Raw genomic sequence first — 27,583 nt, forward strand, 5'->3', positions numbered from 1 at the left:
AAGGTTGGTAGGGTGGAAGGTGAGCACCAGGGGCGTTCTGTCCTTGTTGCGGTTGGAGGGGTTGGGTCTGAGGGCGGAGGTGCGGGATGTGGATGAGATGCGTTGGAGGGCATCTTTAACCACGTGGGAAGGGAAATTGCGGTCTCTAAAGAAGGAGGCCATCTGGTGTGTTCTATGGTGGAACCGCTCCTCCTGGGAGCAGATACGGCGGAGGCAGAGGAATTGGGAATACGGGATGGCATTTTTGCAAGAGGTAGGGTGGGAAGAGTTGTAATCCGGGTAGCTGTGGGAGTCGGTGGGTTTGTAGAAAATGTCAGTGTCAAGTCGGTCGTCACTGATGGAGATGGAGAGGTCCAGGAAGGGGAGGGAGGTGTCAGAGATGGTCCAGGTAAATTTAAGGTCAGGGTGGAATGTGTTGGTGAAGTTGATGAATTGCTCAACCTCCTCGCGGGAGCACGAGGTGGCGCAAATGCAGTCATCAATGTAGCGGAGGAAGAGGTGGGGAGTGGTGCCGGTGTAATTACGGAAGATCAACTGCTCTACGTAGCCAACAAAGAGACAGGCATAGCTGGGGCCCATACGTGTGCCCATGGCTACCCCTTTGGTCTGGAGGAAGTGGGAGGATTCAAAGGAGAAATTGTTAAGGGTGAGGACCAGTTCGGCCAAACGAATGAGAGTGTCGGTGGAGGGGTACTGTTGGGAACGTCTGGAGAGGAAATAACGGAGGGCTTGGAGGCCCTGGTCTTGGCGGATGGAGGTGTAGAGGGATTGGATATCCATGGTGAAGATGAGGCATTGGGGGCCGGGGAAACGGAAGTCTTGGAGGAGGTGGAGGGCGTGGGTGGTGTCTCGAACGTATGTGGGGAGTTCCTGGACTAGGGGGGATAGGACAGTGTCGAGGTAGGTAGAGATGAGTTCAGTGGGGCAGGAGCATGCTGAGACAATGGGTCGGCCAGGGTGGTCAGGCTTGTGGATCTTGGGAAGGAGGTAGAACCGGGCAGTGCGGGGTTCCCGGACTATGAGGTTGGAAGCTGTGGGTGGGAGATCTCCTGAGGTGATGAGGTTGTGTATGGTCTGGGAGATGATGGTTTGGTGATGGGGGGTGGGGTCATGGTCAAGGGGGCGGTAGGAAGAGGTGTCCTCGAGTTGGCGTTTGGCTTCAGCGATGTAGAGGTCAGTGCGCCAGACTACCACTGCGCCCCCTTTGTCCGCTGGCTTGATGGTGAGGTCAGGATTGGAGCAGAGGGATTGGAGGGCTGCGCGTTGTGAGGGTGAGAGGTTGGAGTGGGGGAGGGGGGTCGACAGGTTGAGGCGGTTAATGTCCCGGCGGCAGTATAGTTAATCAACAGGAAGCAGAGAGTGGGGAGAAAGAGGGCATTTTCAACTCAGCAGGCTGTGACTAGTGGAACATAACAAGGACCAATCCAGGCATCTCAGCTATTTATAGTCCATATTAATCACTTAGACAAAGACCTCTAGGGCAATGCATCCAAGGTTGCTGACAATACAAAACTAAGTGGAAATGTAAGCTGTGAGGAGAATACAAACAGGTGACCAAGGGATGTAGATAACTTGGGTAAGAAGACAGCAAATGGATGATAATATAGGGAATATTTTTCTCTGTGAGTGAGAATAGAAAATTAGAATATTTTTATAAGGCTTGAAACTTTGAAATGTTGATGCTCAGTATGACTTGGATGCACTTTTATAAGAAATATATAAAGACCATAAGACCTTGAGAAATAGAAACAGGAGTGGGCTGTTCAGCCCTTTGAGCATACTCTGCTTTTGAATAGGATCATAATTGATCATTCTTGAGTGTGGCATCAAGAAGCCTGAGCAAAATTGGAATCAATGTGTACCTGGAGGCAAACTCTCCACTAATTGGAATTATACCTGGCAGATAGGAACATGGTCTTGATCTCTGCTTTATGAGACTTTTGGAGGTCTCATAAAGCAGAGACTTTTGGAGCTTTTCAGAGTAATGTCTCTACAAAATCATCTTCAGCTGCTTCATCAATGACTGTTCCTCCATCACAAGGTCAGAAGTGGGATTGTTGACTGATGATTGCACAATGTTCAGCACTATATACAACTCCTCAGATACTGAAGCAGTCCATGTTCAAATGCAACAAGATCTGAACAATATCCAGGCTTGGGCTGACAAGTAACATTCGAACCACATAAATGCTAGATTATGACCATCACCAATAAGAGACATTCTAACTACTACCTCTTGACATTCAATGGTCTTACCATCACTGAATCCCCCATTATCAACATCTTGGGGGTTACCATTGACCAGAAACTCAACTGTTCGAGCCACAGAAACACAATGGCTACAAGAGCAGGTCAGAGGCTCGGAATACTGTGGCAAGTAACTCACTTCTTGCTTCCCAAAGTCTGTCCACCATCTACAAGGCACAAGTCAGGAGTGTGATGGAATACTCTCCACTTGTCTAGATGGATGCAGCTCCAACAACACTCAAGACGCTTGACACCATTCAGGACAAAGCAGCCTACTTAATTAATACTCCTTCCACCACCAATGCTCAGTAGCAGCAGTTTGTACTGTCTACATGATGTGCTGCAGAAATTCACCAAAGATCCTCAGACAGCACCTTCCAACCCACAACCACTTCCATCTGAAAGGTCAAGGGCAGCAGATACATGAAAACACCACCACCTTTACGTTCCCCTCTAAGCCACTCATCATCCTGAATTGGAAATATATCACCGCTCTTTCACTGTTGCTGGGTCAAAATCCTGGAATTACCTCCCTAATGGCATTGCATGTCAACGCACAGCAGGTGGATTGCAGCTGTTCAAGAAGGCAGCTCATCATCACCTTCTCAAGGGCGACTGGGACAGGCAATATATGCTGGTCAGTCAGTGATGCCCACATCCCACAAGCAAATAAAAAAGGTCAGTCAATTAATCACTTAATACCAGCACAGATTCAGCTGTTCTGGGAAAATTGGCCAGGCCAGTGACCTCGTTGGCAAACTGGCCTAAAACTTTTATTTTCATAATTTTCTAGCAATCCCACCTCGAAAGACTTGGGAACGTTCAACTCAATGTGTTTGGAAATGCCACAGCCTAATTCATTTATTGCATACAATTAAATGTAATACACAGCATAGAATATAAACAGAAATTGCTGGAGAAACTCAACAAGTCAATCAGTATCTGTGGAGAGAAAATATTCAAGTTAACATTTCTGGTCTAGTGACCCATCTTCAGAACAGCATAAAGCTCTATTTGGCTCAATCAGTCCATGTTGACTTCCTTTCAACATTGTAATCAGGTATTTTTGCAATTTCATTGGTTGCTTCCTTTCAATAGTTGAACAGGATTGGAGTCTTCATTCACACCTGCATTGCGCTCAAGGTCCTTGAGTCACTGATTAAATTACATAAAATCTGAAGATCTATTTACTGGATTTTCCTAATAGTACAAATACATATTTTACTAACTGCTAAAAGCAATTTTTAAATCGTTAAAATAACAATTTTTAAATAACAAAAGCATTCTGAATAAAATCACTGTCAGTTGTGTTTCGAATACTTAAAAATCTAAATCATCGTCATTGAACTCATTGTTAACAAGCTTCTTTGAGCTGTTTCTCAGACAAGCATTTTGATCTGCAACCAGATCTGAAGTGTTGCCTGAATCTTTCTCATCTTCAGATGCTTCCGGACTTGTGCAAATACTTTTTCTATCTTCATCTGATGAACTTTCTAGGTACATTTGATGAGAGGATTTGTTTCCTGGACTGTTTGAGCTGCTACTTGTAGCTTCCTTAGTGTAAGCCAGAATATTATCACTAACGTTGTCCTCCTTTACAGAATCTTCTGGTACTCCAGTGCCAGAATGCTGTGGGCAATTAATAACAGCTAAGGAATCACTCTGTTCCAGAGGTACTTTTGAATTCATGATAACTAATACCCTTTCATTTGGGTTTTTAATAACATTAGATTTTACAAACTCATCAGAACTTTCTGAGACATCATTATCCAAATTCTCCACAATGTCTTTTATATCAGTTTCTGACATCTTGTACTCGTGTTGACTGTCAATAGAATGTGATTCTTCTAATCTGTTATTTTTCACCTCAGGCTCTGAATTGTTGCTTGACATATTATTTTCAACTTCCTGTTCCCCACTTTGTACAGTTGCAGTACTAGCTATTTCATTATTGTATTCTGTGTAATCGGTTTCATACACAATAAATTCAGAGTTTTCTTTGTCATTTTTGTGTTCATTTTCATATTTATAAACATCACTTACTTGATCTTCACTGCATTCCAGAACGCCTCCTGATACTATATTTAATGAGTCTCCACCTCCTTCACTTTTACATTCAATATCACTTGTGCATTTATCTATTTGTTTGCTCCTCTGATCATTTTCTTTCAATTTCAAACCAACTACATGATTACCACTTCGCACTTTCTCCTCAGCTTGATCCAAAGTTGTATCTAAATTGTGATTTTGACATTCATTATTCAAAACCACATTTTCTTGATTCATGGGCATTGGTTCAACATGTTGAATTGCATGTTCTGTTTTGTTTTGAACATGTTGCATGGATTCACTCTCAGCACAATCATGCTTACTAAGTTCCCTATCCAATAATTGCTCAGACCAATCTGTGTCAGTGATATGTTCCTTTACTTGCTTATTCATTTTTATCCTAAGGATCTCTCTCAGGTCAAAGTATTTAATAACAGGAATACTTGTATGCATTGGATTTGTTGCACATTTTGCAGCCTTATTTTTCTCGGAACAGGAATCACAAGGACAGAATTTATCAATGTTAAATTGTTCATCTGCATCAGTATTGTCACCTAACATTTCACCAAAAGTCAACACCTCATCACTTATTAAAGATGAAATATCTTTTGTGCTACATTGTTGCTCTGCTTCCTTAGACTGTGGAGAAAACATTTGCATTTTATGCATAGCCTTTAGTCGCTTATATCTTTGTTCTGTTTGTTCAGATGATTCACATCTACGTGGTTCATTTGGAGGTGATGGCTTGATTTGTCCAGCTCTACATTGGACCTTCCTTAGTTCTCTTTCAATGCTTCCTCGGATTCTCTTGCTAACATCTTCTCTTAGCTCTTCAATCATCTGATCTAGTCTATCGTCTACTTCTAAATTCCATTTAATTTTAAATTCATTCATTGCATCCATATAATCTGTAATAAACTGCTTCTCCATTTTTTTCAGCAGTTTCTGCAACCAGGCTGGATCAGGATTAAATGATTTCCTTTGTGTCGGTTCAGGTTCTTGGTCTATGACAGCTTGTGTTCCACAATGGTGATGTATTATTTGTTGTGATGACTTTATTATTCCAGCATTCTCACATTTTTCTATTATCTTTTCATGAACATGTTGCTCTTCCTCAGAGGTATCTTCATCCACATTCTCATTATGGTCTTGTGCCTTAGTCAGATGAACATTTTTTTCCAAGTCACAGCTGGCTCCAGCGGATGGTTCCATTCCTTCTATGGGTGAAGCAGGTTGTTTCTTGGTGTCTTGATTTGTATCCTCTGGGCTTTGTCTACTGTTGTTGCATATATTTTCATCCAAGTCCTCACCATTATCACTTTGTTCCCCACTGTTCCACTGAACACGACAAGCTATGTCTGGAGTGACTGGACTGGATGGTGCAAAATCTGAATGTGATAGTCTTGAGTTTCTTGAAAGGGATCTTTCTTCAATGTTATTATTATCCTCTGACTTGGTCTTTGCATTCCTGGATTTTCTTAACTTTGGTTTCTTACAGGAAGCATTAGTCTTTGTTGAATCTACAGATGATATTGAGTATTCTTTAGTTTTATCATTCTGCTTATTACATATCTCAGAAGTTTCATCAACTGAGTTTTTCATTAAAGAAAGTTGATTTTGATTTGTTACATCGTTTTTCTTGTTAGTGTGGGCATTTAAATACAAGTCACATTTCTTTTTCTCTATTATTTGAGAGACATCTATTGCCCCACCCATGCTACCATCTCCCGAACCCCCAGATCCACTATTGATATCCACTCCAGAGGAAGACAGTGGGGTGATATTATCATCTGCTGAAGTATGTCCTTTAAATGTTTTGGCATGTTTTTCTGCAGTTTGTGAAAATTTTCCCTCACATTCTTTCATGATATCAGTAAACCAGAGTGGCTTTAGGATACTTAGAAGTTCTTTTTGTGCAGAATTGTTTGTATCATTTATTTTGTTTTTATGATTTGAGGATTCTTTGTCAAAAAATTGCAAACTGGCAAGGCATCTCAACAGGGACTTTGCTGAATGGCTTAGATTTCTTTCAAATGTACGGTTTAAACTTGGCAGACTGCTTGATCTCTCCAATTTTATTCTCTGTCTAGAAGAAAGAAGAACTTTTATAGTCTCAACGGGGGAATGCATGTTGTATAGCAAAATGTTCTCATGCAGCTGATTGCTCGTGTCTGGTACAGAACAGGAAAAGCTCATTGGCTTTGACTGCAAAATATCCAGCTCTTTGACCATCTCTTGACTGGAACTTTTACCTTCTGATACTTGACTTGCCATATTTTCCAACCATACCATTGTCAAATCATTTATCTCTTTTGATTTCTGATCATTTTTCTCTTTTGATTTCTGATCATTTACAGTTGTTTCAAGTCCATATGGTTTCTCTTCTAATATTGTTATAGCCTCTGTGTCACTTTTTGGCTCTTCTGGTATCACTTCTATTGCAGATTTTTCACACTTTTCTTGGAATTCCTCTGTGTTGTCATATTTCATGAGCATCTTTTCAGATGGAATTTTTTTCAGCCATTCATGAACAATATCTTCAAATGATGCATTTGGGAGTACGGTGGGTATAAGACCATGCTTTTCATAGCTGAGTGCAGTAGGACGTGTGGAATTTTTATTCTTATTCTTTTTTTTATTATTTTCATCCTTACATTTTCCATTACTATTCACTTCTGCACTGTTTCTGTCACTGTCACTATTTACTTTGTGAGATTTATTAGCGGTGCTTTTTTCGCTTGGATTGGATGTTGAGGTTGTTAGCCCAGATGAAGGAGGTTTTTGACTTGAAACTTTATCAATAGTTGTACTGCTTTTAGTCTTGAGTGCAGGATCCAATAATATTTGTTTGGTAGTTTTACCACAAACATTTCCCCTTTGTGCAAATGACAGAGGCATGTTCTCAACAGAAGCACTTTCTATGACTGAAGTTGTTTCAGTTATTTTAACATCATCTACTTTACAAGAGAAACATTCTACCTCTGTTACCTTTGATAATTTTGAAATATCAGTTTGATGCAGTTCATTTTCAATATGATTTTGTTTTTGATTTTCAGCTGCAGTATTTTCTCTAGATGCTTTAGAAAGAATAGATGGATTGCTGCAGGCTGTTTCACATCTCTCATGCTCCATTTTTGTGTTGGTTTCCAGTTGTAAAACTTCTGAAAAACCTGAGGAATATAAAATTGTTATTTTCTCCTCATTGTTTGTTTTTCCTTCTACACCAGGTTCTAAATCTGGAATAGAATTATTAGAGACAGATGTAGAAGGCCTGCACTCATTTTCTGATTTGGCCCTTTTACTCCAACTTGTACTGCTAGAACTGCAGGGATTTAATGAATCAGAGTTTGATGATATTTTATTTTTGTTAATTGTGTCTGTCTGAATAATTTCTGCATGGTTGCTCAATGACGATTGTTTGGAGTGAGTGGAAACAGTTGGCTGATATTTTGGTTTCACTTCATTCAATTCACTCAAGTTTTCTGAACATGATGCATTGCTGTCTTTATCTGAAGTGAGTGATGGTGACTTCTTCTGCCCTGTTGAGGATGTTGATGACCAGGAGAGAACAGAATTTGAGTGAGCTTCATCTGTATTCATATTTTTTGAATACTCATTGCTCCTTTTGGAAGATGAGTAATTTGTGTTACTAACTGATATTCCATGCGTGCCATTATTTTGGATATGAAGCTTATGACTAGTACCCTGGATTTCAGAAAAAGACTGTCTTTCTGATATATTCAAGTCAGTTTTGGATTTGCCTGCATATAATGAAATATCATTATCTGACTTATTGTCTTTACATATTTCTCCATTTGTATTTTTGTCATTGTGGAGAGAGCCATTGGACACAACTTTGACTCCTTCAGCATATCCAGCATTCCTCATGGTCTTTACTTTCCCATTGAATTCACTAGAGCAATTTAATGCAATGTTTGAACATAAATGGTTCAATGTAGTTGATTCTTTACAGTCATCAACGGAATGTTTTGAACATCTTGAAGATACATTCTGATCTCTTCCTTCTGTATTATCCTGACCTTCAGTATTTTTGTTGCATTTTAAGCAATGAAATGCTTCAGACACATTATTTTCATTCCTATCAGCTGCTGCTCTACTATCAACTTCTTCTAAATCAATTGAAGCCTCCTCTGAGTTGGTGCATGATGTTGCTGGATCAACATTTTCTGATACGTCAATGTTTTTGACTGCAACCTTCCTTTTTGCAGAAACTGTGGAACTGTTTGGTGAAATACAAGAAATTGGTCCATCGTGAGAGTTTTGGTGACTAATGTTTGTAGAAAAACATGATGAAACACGATGGCTGCTGGCACTATGATTTCTGGAAATAGATGTTCTACCTTTGCAATATCCTTCAGTTTTAGAATCAAATGTGCAGCTACCAGTTTGGCTACTGCAGTGACTAACAGAACAATATTCTACTCCTCTGTTTCCATTTTCCATTGTCTTCAATTCATTTTTGACCTGCTGTAAAAGGTGTTTTGAATATTCCTCACTAGATATTGTCTGTATGCTTTCAGTTGATTTACTCTGATAGATAATTTCATGGTAAGGTGATGAACTTGACAAAGAAGAATGTGTGGCTGTGCTTTTTATCAAGTTTTCTTCTCTAATTTGACTATCATACATAGGATTTTTCCAAATATCATACCCCTGACCACATTTGCAACAGTTCTCACAATGACTTTCTTCAGGTTCAGCTCCATTGCGCTTTGAAGCATAAAAATCATCAGTATTGCTTGGATGAAATGATTCATCAAAATCATTGTTAGCATTTATTTCCTCAACCTGTTCTGTGGCACATAAAAGTTCATTACTACTTTTCCGTCTTAAACTGGACCTCCTGATCTGTGTTGACCACTGAAGTGTCTCACGATTGAGCAAACGAAAACGAACCTTCATTTCCACTGAAAGACTTCCATCCTTGTTCACACGTACTTTTTTCTCAATGTCATCATCTATCATGGAATCATTAAGTTCTCCCTTTTTGTGCGGCAGCGAGTTTACAACTGAAGCATGACCACTGTTGCTTGATGGCAAGCCATTAGTACAGGATTTATCTGGTGATAATGAATGTCTGGATGATCTGGAAGGTGATCTGGGATGTATTACACTTTTCTTGGCTTCTAATCCAAAATTAACTATAAAATATGGAATGATATTTCAGCGGAACAATCGAATAATTCCAGGAGTACCATAGAGGAAATAGGTTTACCAAGCAAAATTTAATGTAGCAAAGGAAGAGAAAAAGAAAATAAGGAGAGAAAGTATGTTTAGTTTTAGAAAAAACCATAATTAACTTTCATAATATCTAAATTTTATATGACATAATAATTGTAAGTATATTATAAAGTTAAGCAAGGACAACATAGCAGATAGGGGTCATGAAATTTTATATAGCACTGCTGTTACCAGTGCTATAGAAAAGCCCTAATGGCACTGTTTGCTCTTCATAGAACCATACGTACAGAAGAGACACTTTGATCCATTGATCCAAATAAAGTATGATTGACTATTGTCCCAGTTTCCACACTGGGCCCATAGCCTTGAATGATCATCCAAGTACATTTTAAAGATTGTGAGGTTTTCAGCTTCAATTACCCTTCCAGGCAGTGCATTCCAGATCCCCACCACCCTGTGGGTGAAAAATATTTTGTCAAATCCCCTTTAAACATATTGCTTTTCACTTTAAAATTGTGCTCCCTTGTTATTGAGCCTTCAACTAAGGGGAACAGCTGCTTTCTATTCATTTTGTCCATGCCCCTCATAATCTTATACACCTCTATCAGGACCCCTTAACCTTCTCTGCTAAAGTAACCAAGGTTTATCCAGCCTCCCTTCATAACTGAAATGCATCCCCTGCAACCCCTCCAGTGCAAGCACATCCTTCCTGTTATGTGATGACCAGACTGCTCACAGTACTTCAGCCGTGGCCTAAACAAAATTTAATCAGCTCCAACAAAACCTCTTTGCTCTTATAATCCAAGTCAAAACTGATAAAGTCCTGTATCTCTTCTTAACTACTGTACTAACTGGTCCTACTGCCTTCAAGAACTTTGAGAAAGCACCCCAAGATTCCTCTCCTGTGAGCTTCCTAGTGTCTTGTCCTAAATGGATTATTCCCTTGTCTTGATTGTTCTTCCAAATTGCATTACCTCACATTTAACAGAGTTTAAATTCCATTTGCCAACTGTTCTGACCATCTGACTAATCTATTTACATCCTCTTGTAACCTAATAACTTGCTTCTCAATTTCAATCATCCCGCCAAACTTTGTGTCTTCCATAAATGTATCGCCATACCTCTACACCACCACCACCATCACTCACCCACCATTCCCCCAACCCCGGCTACCATTCTCACTTATATCATTACTGAACATCACAAACAATAAGGTACCCAGCACTGATATCTTTGTTACACCACAGCACATTGGGTTCAAGTCATACAAATCCTTCTCCCACCACCCCATGTCTCCTATTACTAAGGCAATTTTTGATCTAACTTGCCAAGTTAATTCTGGATCCCATAAGTTTTTAACCTTCTCTGGTGGCTGATAAAGCACCCCTTGCTGGGAAGAGTAGGACCGGTTTTATCATAATGTCAAATAACTGATTTGACTTTAATTTCAGGAATTTCTGCACATGCCCAGATACCATCTGTGTACGTTACTCCCATCAAATTAGACCTTCAGCACAACAAAGACTTCCAAAACAATAAAGGTCAGGTGCCAACTTCAAAGACCACAATCTCCCCCCAGACGTGATCAGCAATGCTCTCCATCGCATCTCCTCCACTTCCCGCAGCTCCGCCCTGGAGCCCCGTAACTCCAATTGCCACCAGGACAGAACCTCACCTACCACCCCACCAACCTCCATGTACATCGTATCATCCATCGTCATTTCCGCCACCTCCAAACGGACCCCACCACCAGGGATATATTTCCCTCCCCTCCCCTATCAGCGTTCTGAAAAGACCACTCCCTCTGTGACTCCCTTGTCAGGTCCACACCCCCCACCAACCCAACCTCCACTCCCGGCACCTTCCTGTGCAACCGCAAGAAATGCAAACCTTGCGCCCACACCTCCCCCCTTACTTCCCTCCAAGGCCCCAAGGGATCCTTCCATATCTGCCACAAATTCTCCTGCACCTCCACACACATCATTTACTGCATCCGCTGCACCCGATGTGACCTCCTCTATATTTGGGAGACAGGCCGCCTACTTGTGGAACGTTTCAGAGAACACCTCTGGACACCCGGACCAACCAACCCAACCACCCCGTGGCTCAACATTTCAACTCCCCCTCCCATTCCACCAAGGACATGCAGGTCCTTGGACTCCTCCATCGCCAGACCATAGCAACATGATGGCTGGAGGAAGAGCGCCTCATCTTCCACCTAGGAACCCTCCAACCACAAGGGATGAACTCAGATTTCTCCAGTTTCCTCATTTCCCCTCCCCCCACCTTGTCTTAGTCCCAACCCTCGAACTCAGCACCACCTTCCTAACCTGCAATCTTCTTCCTGACCTCTCTGCCCCCACCCCCACTCCGGCCTATCACCCTCCTTCCAACGCCCCTCCCCCAAGTCCCTCCTCCCTACCTTTTATCTTAGCCTGCTTGGCACAGTTTCCTCATTTCTGAAGAAGGACTCATGCCCGAAACGTCGATTCTCCTGCTCCTTGGATGCTGCCTGACCTGCTGCGCTTTTCCAGCAACACATTTTCAGCTACAGTTACAATGCCTCTTTGTGTACATGACTATTAAATGGTTAGCCTGTTACCAAAGGGCCGGGAACATTCAGCTCTATGGCAATATTTAAGAACAAATTTCAAGGTTAGTTTGTAGGGAAAGGATAGAAGAGCAGTGCAGCTATATGTGATTAGGATAACCTCTTGTTTTGAAGACCAGTTAGACCACATTTCTGGTTCATGGAATTTTATGAAAGTTCTTTGACCTTAAGGTGATAATCTTGTTCCTCTCTCAACTGATGCTGCCTAACCTACTGAGCATTTCCAATATTTCTTATTTTTATTACTGTTTCTGTGTTGTATTTTCAATGTAAATAGATTTGCAGTTTACGAATCAAGTAAAATTACTTGAGGGGGGGGGGGGGAGGTAAAATTAAGCATTGACATGCTTAATTCTTTTAAACATAATGTGTTACACAATATAAGCAATTTTATCAATTATCTTGTCTTGTTTGCACTTCACATGCTACTAGGCCTCCCATAGGTTAGGCCTTCCTTTCACTCAGTGTGGGTATGAATTAAAACCTCGGAGGATCACCCTTCATTCTACTCACTTTACTACATGATACCACAAACTGTGCTGTCTCCTTCATTTAGCAGTCCAATTATAAGCAACTCACAGTTAATTTTCACAATGGCCTTTAAGAATAGCCAACTTCCCCCAGTTTTCCAATTTGCAGCAGTCCAGCTTTCAAGGTAGTTTCCTTTTGCAAATTTTCCACATGCATGGAGTTTGTTGAAGTAAAATTAAAGGAAATTCGAAACTTAAAATCGTCTGCAAAAAGACGAAGCTTGCCAAACTTTTACAGTTGGAGCTTTTCATTTAACAACCTCTGAATTAAAGTCATGTGGGTTAATTGAACATCCTATCATTCATAGTTTTGGTTCTGATCACAGCTACATTAAATTTTTATATTTTAGTAAAATAAATGAAAGAAAATTACTAACCATTTGTTTTCATATCAATGGATTGGTTATCAATATGAGATCGTCTTGATAAGTCAGGCAGCTTTTCAGAAAGTCTTCTGAATTTTTCATACACAATTGGTTTGAGTGCTTCATGACCAACACACACCAGAACACCAGGGCAATGAAAAAGAGCCTGCAGGGTGTCAACCTGTAAAAAATCAATGATCTTTTTTCAGATTAGGAAATAGTTTCCATTATAAAATGTGTCGAGAGTTTGGTCATTTTATTTTTCGTTGACAGGTATCTTTCGTCTTCTTGGTAAAAATCAAGGAAAATGGAAAAAAGACTGGTGGACACAGCAATGACTGAAATTCCATGGGAAACTTTCAAGTGGGCAGAGTGCAGGTTTTGTGTCCATGTGTTTAGTCTGCCAGGGAACCTATCTGCAATCCCAGGGATGGTGTAATTTGATTATGCAGAGTGGTTCTGCCATCCTTGGGGATGACAATAAGGTGTGGGGATGAAACAGAGGTATGCTTCTCTTGAAAGTGATGAAAATCAGGGTGATATCCTGTCACTCAACAAAGAAAATTCCAAACCCTGAAAGAAAGGGATGACTGTAATGTTTCTTTACAAGGAAATGCTTCAAAATGTGATAAATCCCTCCAGGAATAATGACCTTGCTTTGCTGCAGCAATGGAATCTTCGACTGTTCAGTCTGTGAGGTGTTGCTCCTGAATATAATGGATAGAAGTACTTGCCCTTTCAGAGTGTAATTTCTGGCAAGACTTATGAATAACCGAGGGAGAGGGAGGGATATGCTATTACTGGAGAGAGGGTGGGAGCTGTGCATGGGTCTTAAATTCAGTATTTTGATTAACTGGTGGCACAGCATTGCTACATTTCCTATCTGCCTGGATTTATTTGCTTTTCCCATAAGGCTGATTAACAGGGTAGCTGCTGGAAGTCACTGGATGAGTATTTGAATTCACACACGGTGCAGCATTAACCCTATCTCAGACCATGATTTTATTACAATGCATAATGTTTTAACTTGATTATTCTATATCTGTAATAAACTAAAAAAAATGTAAAAATTAGATTGTTCAGAATATCGTATTCACCAAGATAAGGCTATCCATTCATTACATGGAACACTGCAAGACAATCATAGCATTTCAGAACAGTACTTTCTATAAAATACATAAATGACAATAGAATGCAATTCACTGAATATTTGTGTGACACCTAGGCAGCAAAAAATTGAAGAAAAGTGAAATTGAAACAGTTTGGAACAATTGTAAAAGTTGCTAATAATTCTAAAGACATTTGGAAAGGCAGAAAAGACACTGAAAATTTGGCCCTGATTCAACAGGATGATTCCATAGTAGGATAACTATGTTCATGAAGAGAAGCCTGTGATACTGATTGTATGTCCAGTGGAGTAGGAGTGGCTAAAGAAGGGCTTATGCCCGAAACGTCGATTCTCCTGTTCCCTGGATGCTGCCTGACCTGCTGTGCTTTTCCAGCAACACATTTCCAGCTCTGATCTCTAGCATCTGCAGACCTCACTTTCTCCTCAAAGATTTCAACCTACTCCGAATCCTCTTACAAGGATGCCTTCCTTGAAGAAGCTCTCTTCCTCCCTCTACAAAGATTTCAGTGAGTCCCTCTCTCACTGCACCCCCCAGGTCATCTCCTCTGCACAGAAGCTCTTCAGCCACATTCTCAAACAGACTCGCTACCACAGCCACATCTCCTTCCTCAGCACCTGCCTACGGAACCGACTTATCCCGCACGGACTCCGGACTACGTTCCGACCAACAAAACTTGGACCCAACCAGGACAACCAGTACCTACAACAAATCCGAAGCCTCCAGCAACAGACCTCCCATTCCTGAAGAAGGGCTTATGCCCGAAACGTCGATTCTCCTGTTCCCTGGATGCTGCCTGACCTACTGCGCTTTTCCAGCAACACATTTCCAGCTCTAAAGCAAAATCTAACCAAGATTTGAAAGTTACGAAAGGTCTTGTAGAATCATTGAATTATTACAGCACAGAAGGAAATCATTAACCCACTGGGTCTATGCCTGCTTTCTGTAAGAGCAGCTCAGCTGCTTCACACTCTCCCAACGTTTCCCTCTAGTCCTGCAAGTGTATTTCTCTTCAGACCATTATCAAATAACCTTTACAAAGACACAATTAAATCTGTGCTCACCACACTCTCAGGCAGTGCATTCCAGATCCCATCCATTCATTGCATCAAAAGATTTTCATTTTATCACCATTGTTTATTTTGCAGTTACCTTAAATTGATGTCCTCTAATTTATTACATCTTGCCAATGGGAACAGTTATTCTTTACTTATTCTGTCCTGATTCTCCTAATTTTTAATATTCTTATCAAACCTCCTCTCAACCTTCTTGTCCCTAAGAAAAGCAGCCTCAGCTAATTTCCTCATAACTCAAGTCCCTTATCTCTGGAACTATGCTCTGAAATCCTTTCTAATGCCTTTACGTTACACCATCACTGTGATGCACAGAACTGGACACAATACTCTGGGTAGCCTCAATCTAGTGTTTTATAAAGTTACACTGTAATTGCTTTGGCTTTTGTACTCTTTGACTTTGTAAATACCAGGACTCTTCGCTTATCATATACCTTATGAACCACTTTCCCAATATGCCCTATCACACTGATTTGTGAAAATATACTCAGATCTCGTGTTTCTGCACTGCCTTTAGAATTATGTTTTGTTGCCTCTCTTTGTACTTTTTTCCAAAATGTTCACAATTCTGTGCAATCAATTTCATCTGGCTTGCGTTCACTTACTCTACCACTTATCTATGTCTTCATGATGCCGTCAAAAGCGCTCCTTTAAAGATGCTGAAAGGTTTTGAGTCAACTTCAAATTTTGTAATTGTGCCCTTCATCATTTTGTTAGATTCCCCACAGCTTCCTTGTCATTCAGAAACTTTGTGGTAAGTTGCACTTTGTGAAAAATATATCTGAAAATTTTCAGATATACGCCATCTAAGATCAATAATTTTTCACCTGGTCCAAATGTTTTTTGGTTGCTTTTAAAGATTAATGTATGATTTTTCTATGTTTCTCCAGTCAATACACTTATCTTTCAGTAAGCTCCTCACATTATTTCTTAAAGCTTTTTGTGGGTGTTGATAGCATGCTAGATAAGAGGGAATAGGAGATGTATTATTTTTGGATTTGAGAAGGCATTTGAAAAGTACCACATAGGTTAATGCTCACAGATTGACGAATTGGTTTAACCTAGCTTTTGGGTATGGAGATAGCATTCTGCAATTGGCCTACACTCACTTTGATCAAATTGGGCAACAAACAAACTTGGTGCAACCACCTCATCCATATGATTCTAGCATCTGGCCAAGTGGATCCTGTATTACTTTGTTTCTTTTAATCCTGACAATTTCCTCTGCCTTCAGCAAGGCTTCCAAGTAACATTATTTGAGAACCATTAAAAGCAGGCCAAAGGGAAAAATTGGTGCAACTTAGAACACAGAAAATTGAATAGTAGGACAGGAAAGGAGTTCGAGAGTGATGCATGTGATACTGAAGTGTTATAGGTGAAAAGGCGGTGAAATTACCTGGTTCTGAAGGAGGTTCCAAAGGATCAACCTTGGAAGGGAGCAGGATTTGATGATTAGGAAGGTCAATTCTAGGATTCTGGGCCAAAGGACCTGGTAGCGATGCCCTAAGGGCCAGGTGACCTCACAATAGTTAATGTCAGTGGACATACCTTCACATGAAATCATCTACATACTAAAAGGACACCAGTATCTTCTGTACTATACAGAGGAGATGGCTGTCAGCACCATAGGGTAAGAATGTTCTTTTGCCAGCCAAGTTCCAGAGCATAGGAGTTTGATGAAGGAAACCTGTGGAATGCTATATAGGAGGATGTTGATGACCATGCCATCCAAGATTTAGGTGAATTTATCGATTTGCCAGATGGCATCCTTTCATCATCAGGGAGTATGTAAATGCCTAGTTCCAGATTTACAAAGACATTGCACAGAACTTGTCCTTTCCACTGCCTCTACTCCATCTCCCCATCTCCATCACTGTCGGTGCCAGAGGCACTGCTGCTGCTATTCTTCTAGCTGTTGCCTGTGTAGCTTGCCTTTAAGAGACTTTAACTTTAAGGATTCTGGGTACTGCATGCATACAGTATTGCAACTTTTCCTAGTAGTTAGCCTGCTTTGATTTTGCAAGCAGCACATACTGAAATCAGTTGATTTCTGTAATACCTACTCTTTAAATTGACAAACCTATGGAGTTCTTCAATTCCTGAGAAATAAGTGATTATTAGACCATCATCATTAATATGACATGGTGAACATTGATGTAATACATCATACTGATGAGACCTATCGTGCTTGGACAGTCAGTAAGCAAATTAATCAATAATTAAAAACACAGCTTGCTCATAAGCATACAAATCCCTGTTGAGAGGTTAATCTAACTCACTTGAGGAGGACAAATGTTCAGGGTGTGTTTGAGATCAAAAGCAAGCAAAGTAAGATCATAGGCATATTGTCAAAATGCTCGCAAACTTCTTTAGTGTAAATTGGGACAAGCAGACCTTCTATCAAGAAGTAAAATGTTTAAACAGCATTCAGAACAGTGGTTACTAAATTTGAGTAAGTTTAATGTAGGAAATCAAATCATTAAGGTTTGGTGAGCATTTGTAAATGAACATCTTTGAGATTTAACACTTTGGGATTAACAGCTGAGGAAGTCTTGTAGCAATTATGCTGGGTTTTGATGAGATCAATCTGAAGAACTATGTGTAGTTTTTGCCTTTTTATCTGAGCAGGGAATGCAACAAAATGTGACTACACTGATTCCTGGGATGAAAGGGTTATCTTATGAAGAGTGTTTGAGGAGAATAGAGTTATATTCTCTGGAACTTTAAAGACTGAGAAGTAATTTCTTTGAGGCATTCAAAATTCATAGTTTATCAGAGCATACACTTTGAGGTCACTTCTCTTGACTGAAGATTTTAGAACTCAACATATAGTCCCAGGATAAAGGGATGGTCAGTTAGGACTGTGAAAAGATGTCTTCACTCCAAGAGTTGTGAATATTAGGAATTCTCTGATCCAGCAATTTGTGAATGGTCAGTCAATAAGTTTGTTCAAGGCTGATATTGATTCATTTTTGGGCACTAAGGTAATCAAGGAGGACAAGGATGGAGCAGGAGAGTGAACCTAATGTACAGATTCAGCTTGCATCTTATTTAATGGTGTAGAACTCTCAAGAGTCACTAACGCTTCCTCCTGGTTCTATTTCTTAAATTGTTATGATATTTCACATCCACACTGAAAATCGATCCATAGTTCCAAACTAAAATCACCTGGTTTGACAATTTAACACTCAGTCAGGTCTTTTCCAGCTGACACAACCATTACTTTGAAAAGCTAGAATTGGCATCCAGAGGTGATACAAACAAAAATCCCAATGTCCTAGTCAATGTCTAATGTACCAAACATCTTTGTCAGCACAATTGCTTTCCCTCAAATTGCCATCCCTCAAGTTTGTGTTTAATCCTGAGTGAGTAATCAGGGTCAACACATGTTTTGCAATTGTAAATTCTAACATTTGACAGGACTATGCAAGTACTTACATTTTTTCCATCCATTGTATAAAGTTTCCTAACATTGTACTGCATGAGCTCAGAGATTTCTTCAAGAAAACTTCTGAAATTGTGTGTATTTTTCTTGTGGAGAACAATTGAGTAATGAATGTCAACATTCCCATTTTTAATAAGAATTATATTTTTATGCCCCATTTGAGTGTGATGTACACCACCAGCTTCCTGCTTTCCTCCCTTTGTGGCATGTTGATGGGTACCCCTTGGGTTATTGCCCTGCCACGTAGCCGGTTTTCTTCCAGTTATGTCCATATTTATTGGTTTGACATATTTTTTATGAGAACAGATATATGAGCCTCCATCTTCCAACTGCTCTAAACTGTTGATGTTGTGAACTCCATGAGGGGTAGTCACTGTTCGTACAGCAAACGGAAGTGAAATCTTCTGGGTGAGATCATCTAAGAGAGCATCAAAGGTCTTGAAGGTCCGTTTGTTTACAGTCATCTTCACTCCAGTGAGCTGAGGGTCACCACTTTTGTAGAAGGTTATTTTCTTTGCTGGAGTTATTTCAGTTAAGTTGGTGGCCTTGTTTGCTATAGACAAAGGATGCTCAAAGTTGAATGCATAAGTAGCAGAAGAATAACTCAGAGGCACTTGATTCATCCTCATCTGTTAGGTAAACCTGAGGGAAAAGAGTTATATATCTTAGAACTTAATTCAAAGAAATGCATTTTCAGTACAATCCAGCTTGACTATAGATTTTGCCACAATAATTTCCCCTTGCTTGTCTTCAGCAATGCTGACTCATGCTTGGACCAGCAATCCATCAGTAATTTGCCTCATTGGCCATTAAAATCTAGAAGCAGAGGGATGAATTTTATTGCCCCAGCGGTGGCAGAGGGACTGAGAAAACAGAAAAAAGCCCAGTTTGAAGTCCCTTACACCGACTGGGAACTTACGTGGGGAAACAAGATCACTAGCATCCAAGTGAGATTTCTGAGTCATGAATGGGGCAAATTGACAGTCACAGCAGCGTCCATGGAATGCAGCTCCCACTACGAAGGGAGGCCACTGGCTCAATCAAGGCACTGGTTGAAGGAGTTATTGTTGCCAAAATAATGAATGACAGGGTCATGTGCACAGAAGGCCTAGATCCCATCCCAAATGATTCCTGGAAAGATGTTTTCCCTCTGCTCTGAGGCTGGCTTCATCAAAGAAATAATCTTTTATTTGAACTGCACTTCTGGCAGCTGCTTCAATATTTAGTACACCTGAGGTCTATAACCTTCCTCAGCACTGTCCATTTCTTCTGGTGGGGCTGCTGAGGCTCCAGTACTGACATCCCTCTGATTGGCCTGGCAGCACTGGAATAACAAGTGTGGAGGCTGCCAATAAAGAAACTGCCTCTGGAAAGTTTGCTGAGTTGCTCATATTGCCTGGAAGAATGGGCTTGATTTTTCCATTTAATCCTGACACTAGATTTCTGAAGCTCCTGGGAAAATCTATTTGAGTGTGACAGTAAGTTCTTCAAACTCTATGGATATAAGGGAACAACTGACTCAAATTTACTACTATCTTCATCTATTGCTTACTGCTGAATAAATTAGAATTGGACTAGTGATCATAAAGGCTGTGGAATGTCACAAAAGCCCAATGGTTCAATATTATTCTATGAGGAGAGTAACTTGCCATTACAGTCTGATTGCTCTGTCCTGCATATGCTTGTTGTAGACTTGAATGGTTTTACTGCAACTAGAAATGAATAAAAGAATTGTTTTTCCAGTATTGTCAATATCCTGAGGATAGAAAAGTGATCAAGATTTGGAATGTAGTTTATGTATAATCGTTTAGGAAACAGATGCAGCAGTGGAAACTGCAGGATTATTTGGGATGCTGAGATGGGAAAATAGTCTCTACAACCAATTACAGGAAACATTAAAGCCAGAATTGATTAGCATTCCACCAATTTAAAGGTGGACAATTGTAGCTGCCTCACTTTAAAACTAGGTGAAAGACAAATAAACTGTAGATGCTGGAAGAACACAGCAAGCCAAGCAGCATCAGGAGGTGCAGAATTCAATGTTTCAGGTGTAATCCATCTTCAGGACTGGGGTGGGGGGAGCTGCGGATAAAGGAGAAGGCGAGGGCAGGGTGGTGAAGTGGGGATAGATGAAGACAGGTAGAGTCATAGAGTCTTAGAGTCATAGAGATGTACAGCATGGAAACAGACCCTTTGGTCCAACTCGTCCATGCCAACCAGTTATCCCAACCCAATCTAGTCCCACCTGTCAGCACCCAGCCCATATCCCTCCAAACCTTTCCTATTCATATACCCATCCAAATGCCTTTTAAATGTTGCAATTGTACCAGCCTCCACCACTTCCTCTGGCAGCTCATTCCATACACATACCACCCTCTGTGTGAAAACGTTGCTCCGTAGGTTTCTTTTATATCTTTCCCCTCTCACCCTAAACCTATGCCCTCTAGTTCTGGACTCCCCCACCCCAGGGAAAAGACATTGCCTAAATATCCATTGCCTATTTACCCTATCCATGCCCCTCATAATTTTCATAACCCATATGATCCAGCAAATCAACTCTGACTGAATGTCCATCTTTTTTTTATCAATGCACAATTTATACTCAAGGTGAACTGCAAGGAGGAGACTGGATTTAGCATCAACAGGTGAAACCCATTAACTGCTATTAATGATACCAACATGGACTTGTAGGATAGAAATGTTGGTGGAGAGAACAATGATCCTGGTTTATGAGAGGGTACAACCTGTACAGTTCTTGAGCACTCAATGTCAGCACCTTCGAATGTCATGTGACAAACTCATATCAAAACAGTATCATTTATACCATCTCTTTGAATTGGCTGCAAGTGGCTGCCTGAACTGAGTGCCTCACTGCAGAGGTCACATGACTAAAGCAGTCAGGAAGGGTATTTGCATATGAAAGTATTTCAGTTCAAATGCAGTAAATCCTAGGTATCTGTGAGTTCACAACTCATGAATTCGCCCATCTACAATCTTTCCCTTCCAATCCTCCCAGCCACCAACTGAATTCATTCCTCCCATTGACCAACCAGGTCAGACCCTCTACCTGTCTTCACCTATCCCCACTTCACCAGCCTGTCCCCCACCACTCCCTTTATCTGCAGCTCCCCCTACACACACACACACAGTCCTGAAGAAGGGTTACATCCGAAACGTCAACTTCTCCACCTCCTGATGTTGCTTGGTTTGCTGTGTTCTTCCAGCCTCCTGCCTGTCTACTGAGGTGGACAATTCAGCAGCAGTGCAAGTACTGCTAATGTTCAGCAACTTGCTGTGCTCAGCATTCACCAGAATTGTTGAACACAGGGCCTGCCCCATCTCTAACTCAGCAGGGTTTTTGCCACATCTGGAAAATCCAACTTAAGAGTTTCAAAGATCAAATATAAATTAGCTTGGAAGATGCTTAAGTTTACATGGAAAGACAGGCTTTCACAATAATATTAATTGCCTATTTAATGCATTCAAATAATATTTATAACCTTTTAACGAAATCTCATGTTTCCAGGTTACATTGTCATTCTAATGTCACATTTTGTAATTAGAACAGAAATTGATTTTTCAAAATGTGCTCTAAATATCAACATCATAAGGTAGAATATGAAGTAAACTGCGATCGTTTTTTAAATAGATATTAGTTTCATGAATACAGTGCTCTGTTCAATACAACCTATCTGAAAATATTTTGAAATTTCTTTTAAAACACATCTACAGGGAAAATCATACTTCCATCCATACAACGCCGAAGTATTACAGCCACTACTATTTAACTTTAATGACAAATTGCTTCTTGCACATGATAACTACATGCATTAAATGAACAGTAAGAAGGTCCAGGAACGTTTTCATTGTAATCTGTTGACTTGTAAACTAAAACTTCTAAATCAAAGTAATATGAGAGAAGTTCAACTTACTTCACAAGGGATCATGATACCTCAGCTGTACAACTTTTTAATAAAAATGTAGACACTGCACTACAGTGAACAGGCTGAGCCGAATACACAGTCCATTGTGAAGGCCAACCCAACTGTATACTCATCAACATGACTGACAATCACGAGGACCTGATCAGTCTTCTAATGTCAATCATCAAACTACAAACCATCCAATTTCTGAGCACAAGCTTTAAAAGCTCTGGAAAAATTCATAAAGTGTTTAAAAATTTGCATTAATATGCAATTTGAGTTTACAGAAACTGCAAGAAAATTATATTTTCATTAATATTTATGTGTTTTTACTTTATATATGTGAAGATAAATTGATTTACTATTCAATAAATAAAAAATGAAGTAAAAACCATGCAATTAGTCTTAACTTTGATTAAAAAATAAAGAAACAAAACAGATTACATTTGGAATTGCTGCACAGTATTATGATACTTTATAAATATTTCTTTAAATTCAGGTCCCACTTACCTCTATGATGGATTTAATTCCATTCTCAACCTATTTTAAATTGCTTGTCCTTTTCTGTGTGTCTGTCTGATCAGAATTAGAACCCAGCTTAACTCCTACATCGCATTGGATGAATATCTACATTCTGTAACTCATTTGTATTCCCAGCGCTGCAGTATTTTTTAGCATTTCTAAATATCAAAATATTTCTTATAATCCAATGTAAAAACCATCGAAATAAATACAGTCTTGTGAATTGGTAACAGTTTCTTCTCTGTGTAGATTCTTATGGAGAAGATTAGCTTGTGCATAAGAAGATTATTATTTGAGACGTCTGTACTCCACATAATTAACCCATAGATTACAGCATGTACAAAGATTGTAGACCAAAGGCTCTCACTATTTTGCTTCTGAGGGCCCTTCAAATGTTATAAAATTTCCATAGACCCTCAATGTCATCACATATGTATTTTTTCTGCTTAAAATTCTCTTAGGGCAACAAAGGCTGCTGTTTCTACCTCAGCAATGTAGAAATTGCCAGACTCATCACACACACTTCAATTATCACCACATCAAGTGTTTCGGTTCTCTTTTGGATTTTCAAACAATTTTTTTTCCTCATTTCAATTTTTTTAAAAAATGCAATAAAAAAGACATGCAGAATCATAGAGTAGAGAAGAGGCCATTTAGCCCACTGAGTCTGTACCACTGAAACTATGCTAAATCTACACTTTCTAGCACTAGACACATAGTGTTGAACCTTTTGTCTGTATGTTTTATCCATCAAACGTCTCACAGTAGCGTCTAGGTCAATGTTTATTCCTGACAATTCTAGGGTATCGTTAGAAGTTTGAAATCTGAGATGCTTGGAACATAGGGTAAGCAATCAGTATGGCCTTCAATACCTTCTTTGGTATAGCAAGTTATCTGCCCATTTAGCATATTTGAAGAGGGCCTGTAGAATTAAGCCTGTGGCTTTCCCACCTACCCTGACCTATTCGCATATTATGGTGCTGACAGTGTCAGGTAATTGCCTGTCCTTAGGCCTATTCTGGGCATTGGCTATTTAAGCGAATAATTCCACCTCCACCATTATTTTACAGGGGAAGGTGGAGCCAGATGCATAGTCCAGCAGCTTGCAGACTATGGATTGCTGTCAAGCAAAAAATGGTGACACCTGCTTTGAGAATCTCCTGGGTCCATCAGAGACCATCCACCCTTCCACACAAAATCATTCTACTCCTTTAGCCCTCTCTTGCTGGCCTTCCAAATTCCTTATTCGCCTTGCTGAATCTGCCAGTTATGCCTGTCCAAAATTTCAGAATTACCTTTAATATTTAGGCTCCAACAATTCTTCCTGGGAAATGCCTGTAGTCCAGCTGTAGCCATCAGTGTGCATTTGATTCTGGCTGCTGGGACTATAGACCTGCCATACAAACAGATTGGCTAGCAGCTGCCTAAAGCAGAATTTATTTTCGGTTGGGAAGGGAAATTCTATTCTGAATTATTCAGGTCTGCTTCAAGCATAAAATGGCAACCAGCTTTTGGGTGGATGGGCCTGCAACTGACTTGTTAGTGAGGGGCAGACTGAATACAATAGCTCATAAAATCCAGCCATGGACTCACTGGTGCAGAATGAATGAGGTTAGTTACTAAAGGGCAAATAGCATTTCGTGACGGTATCACAGTTTGAAGATAGCAGGAAAAGAATGGATGGTGGGAGCAGTGAATTCAATTGTGCAGAATATTTAAGTAACCTTGCCACACTGTTTTACATTTACTAGTGGTCAGCATCAATCTTAATAGTTTCCTAATGTGGAGATCATTAATTTCTATTTTTGTTGGTTTCAGATCTCTAGCATCTGCGGTTCTTTGTTTTAGAAACATTCAATCATGGGATGTCAGAACTGAATGATCAAAATTAGAGGTGGTGATATAGATTGGGAGAATTTGGGAGCATGGGGTGGAAGTCAAAGAACATTTGCTTCAATTATACTGGGGGAGTGGATACAGTAACTGACTCAAGTGTTATATCACAAAGACACGCAAGGAAAAGATGAAAATGCTAGGAAGAGCTAGAAAGTTCAGATAATAGGATTACTTCTTTGCACGTAGTGTACTGGAAATTTGAAATGTTTCTGTACAGAATGCTATTGAAGCTTGGGCAGTTGAAAATTTCAAAACTGAAACTGATCAACTTTGAAACATTGGCACAAGAGTAGGACATTCAGCCCCTGCAGCCTGTTCATTTCATGAAATCACATCTGATGTGTGGCATGATTCCATATATCTACCTTTTGCCCACATCCCTCAAATCTTTGCTTAACAAAATGTTATCTACCTCAGATTTAAAATTAACAAATGATCCAGCTTCAACTGCTGTTTATGGAACAGAGTTCCAAACAGCCACCATCCTGTGTGAAATGGACTGACCCTAATTCTCAGATTATGTCCCTGTATTTTTGTATAACTATATAATCATATAGTCATACAGCATGTAAACAGACCCTTGTGGTTCAACTTATCAATGCTGACTAAGTTTCCCAAACTAATTTATGCCCATTTGCATCCATTTGGCACATATCCCTCTAAACCTTTCCAATTTATGTACCTGTCCAAATGTATTTAAATGTTGTAATTGTACTTGTATCTACCACTTCCTCTGACAGTTCATTTCAAATATGAACCACTATCTGTGAAAAAATTGCCCCCAGGTATCTCTTTTTCCTTTTACCTTAAAATTTTGTCCTTTTGTTTTTGACTCCCGTAGCATAGGGAAAAGACCTTTGCTATTCACCTAATCTATACTCCTCATAATTTTATAAACCTCAACTACCTATGATCCAGTGAGAGGTCCCAGATTAATCAGCCTCACCTTATAAAAAAAACCCTCTAAATCTTGATGATCACCTTCTAAATTGTTGAGAAAAAAAGGCCTAAATATAAATAATTTATCCTCAAAACCTAATGCCTGAAGTTCATTGTACTTCATTGAACCTACATTGTATAAACCTACATTGTACTTCCTTCAAGGCCAATATATCTTTTCTAAGTAAGATCTGCTCAAAGTACTCCACGTTTGGTCTTATCCAGGTGTTGAATGATAGCAGCATTTTGTTTGGTTAGTCCAGGCTAAATGTGTGAATCTAGTTGAATGGAGTTGATACAGATCAGTCATGCTGAATGTTGGCAAGTTGGCTGGGTTGAACGATTCCTCTTCCTATACACCAACTGCTCCACTAGTCACATAGCTCTGAGTTACCATGGATTGAAACAATTTCAACTGTACGGATATCTAGCTGACTATCATGGTTTGAATTTCATCTTACTGTTGTGACATCTGAATATCTCAATAATTTGTGATAAATTTTATTCTTCTCAAAATGGTTTTCATAGCAAAGACAGGAATTGCTGGAAAAAAAACCTCAGCAGGTCTGGCAGTGAAAGTGAAGTTAATGTTTTGGGCCCAGTGATCCTTCACTGAGAACAGTCACTGGGTTCGAAACGTTAACTCCGCTTTTTCACCACAGATACTGCCAGACCTGCTGAGTTTTTCCAGCAATTTCTGTTTGGTTTTTATTTCCAGCAGTTTTTTTTACTGAGTGTAAAGGTTTTACAGTTCACTAACTCTTTAAACATACAAACCAATAAAAACAGAAGTTTCTGGAAAAGTTCAGCAAGTCTGGCAGCATCTGTGCAGAGAAATCAGAGTTAATCTTTTGAGTCCGGTGACCCTTCCTCAAAGGGTTCCTCAGAACAATCCGAGGAAAGGTCACCGGACCCGAAAGGTTAACTCTGATTTCTCTGCACAGATGCTGCCAGACCTGCTGAGCTTTTCCAGCAACTTCTGCTTTGGTTTCTTAACGTACAGATGTTTTTCCCATTCATTAAATATAAAAAATAAACATTGTACTTTTAATGTACATGCAAATATCATTGCTTACATATTTCGAGTGCAGTAAAATAGTTTAAATAAACAAATAATTGTCTAATCTCTATCGTCTCGCATTCACTGCAAAAGTAATACGGGAGAAAATCGCAAACTAATAGGATTGAGAGTAATAATCTAATTAAGAATAATCTTTAGTGTACCGGCTGTCGCCATCCTCTTTCTCCGAGTTCATATTTCTGTGCTTCATTAACTTCGAAAGAAGGCGGTGTACTGAAAATACTTTACTTGGAACTCGTCATCTTTTCTAAATTCAGGATAACCCGAAATGAACAGCAAAATGTCCACATTGTTATTCCGGGAAAACTCTTGCTCCTTGCATTGGGAGAAGAATAATCACATAGTTCTGTCATAGTCGTCGGAAAACAGTATGACCCTAATGGGAATGAAATTGCAAAATAAAATAACACGTTTCATTTTCTATGAATTCATTCATACGTAACCGCTATGAAGAAGATGAAAACATGTCAGGAGTGGGATTCGAACCCACGCCTCCAGAGGAGACTGCGACCTGAACGCAGCGCCTTAGACCGCTCGGCCATCCTGACTTACACGGAATACTCGTGAATCTGT

At 39.9% G+C, this 27,583-nt stretch overlaps 1 protein-coding gene and 1 non-coding gene across 4 annotated transcripts; both read right to left on the bottom strand.

The window, feature by feature from the left end:
- Positions 1 to 43: 43 nt before the first annotated feature.
- Positions 44 to 27,482, bottom strand: rp1l1a (rp1 like 1a). Of its 3 annotated transcripts, none has more exons than XM_043682344.2 (4): positions 27,154 to 27,482; positions 18,643 to 19,291; positions 13,017 to 13,185; positions 44 to 9,458 (listed from the first exon to the last, which is right to left on the bottom strand). In XM_043682344.2, the coding sequence occupies exons 2-4, from the start codon at positions 19,276 to 19,278 to the stop codon at positions 3,568 to 3,570; spliced, it is 6,696 nt and encodes a 2,231-aa protein (XP_043538279.2). In that variant the 5' UTR covers positions 19,279 to 19,291; positions 27,154 to 27,482; the 3' UTR covers positions 44 to 3,567. The 3 variants fall into 3 exon arrangements, with proteins under 3 accessions (XP_043538279.2, XP_043538270.2, XP_043538287.2); XM_043682335.2 differs by lacking the exon at positions 27,154 to 27,482 and adding an exon at positions 23,083 to 23,313; XM_043682352.2 differs by lacking the exon at positions 27,154 to 27,482 and adding an exon at positions 22,582 to 22,683.
- On the bottom strand, positions 27,476 to 27,558 carry trnal-cag (transfer RNA leucine (anticodon CAG)). The gene has a single exon. It is a non-coding gene; the product is annotated as a tRNA-Leu (tRNA).
- Positions 27,559 to 27,583: the final 25 nt, after the last annotated feature.

This window comes from Chiloscyllium plagiosum, unplaced genomic scaffold, assembly GCF_037043375.1.
Source record: "Chiloscyllium plagiosum isolate Xiang-an unplaced genomic scaffold, Cpla_swu_hap1 HiC_scaffold_3, whole genome shotgun sequence".
Taxonomy (NCBI): domain Eukaryota; kingdom Metazoa; phylum Chordata; class Chondrichthyes; order Orectolobiformes; family Hemiscylliidae; genus Chiloscyllium; species Chiloscyllium plagiosum.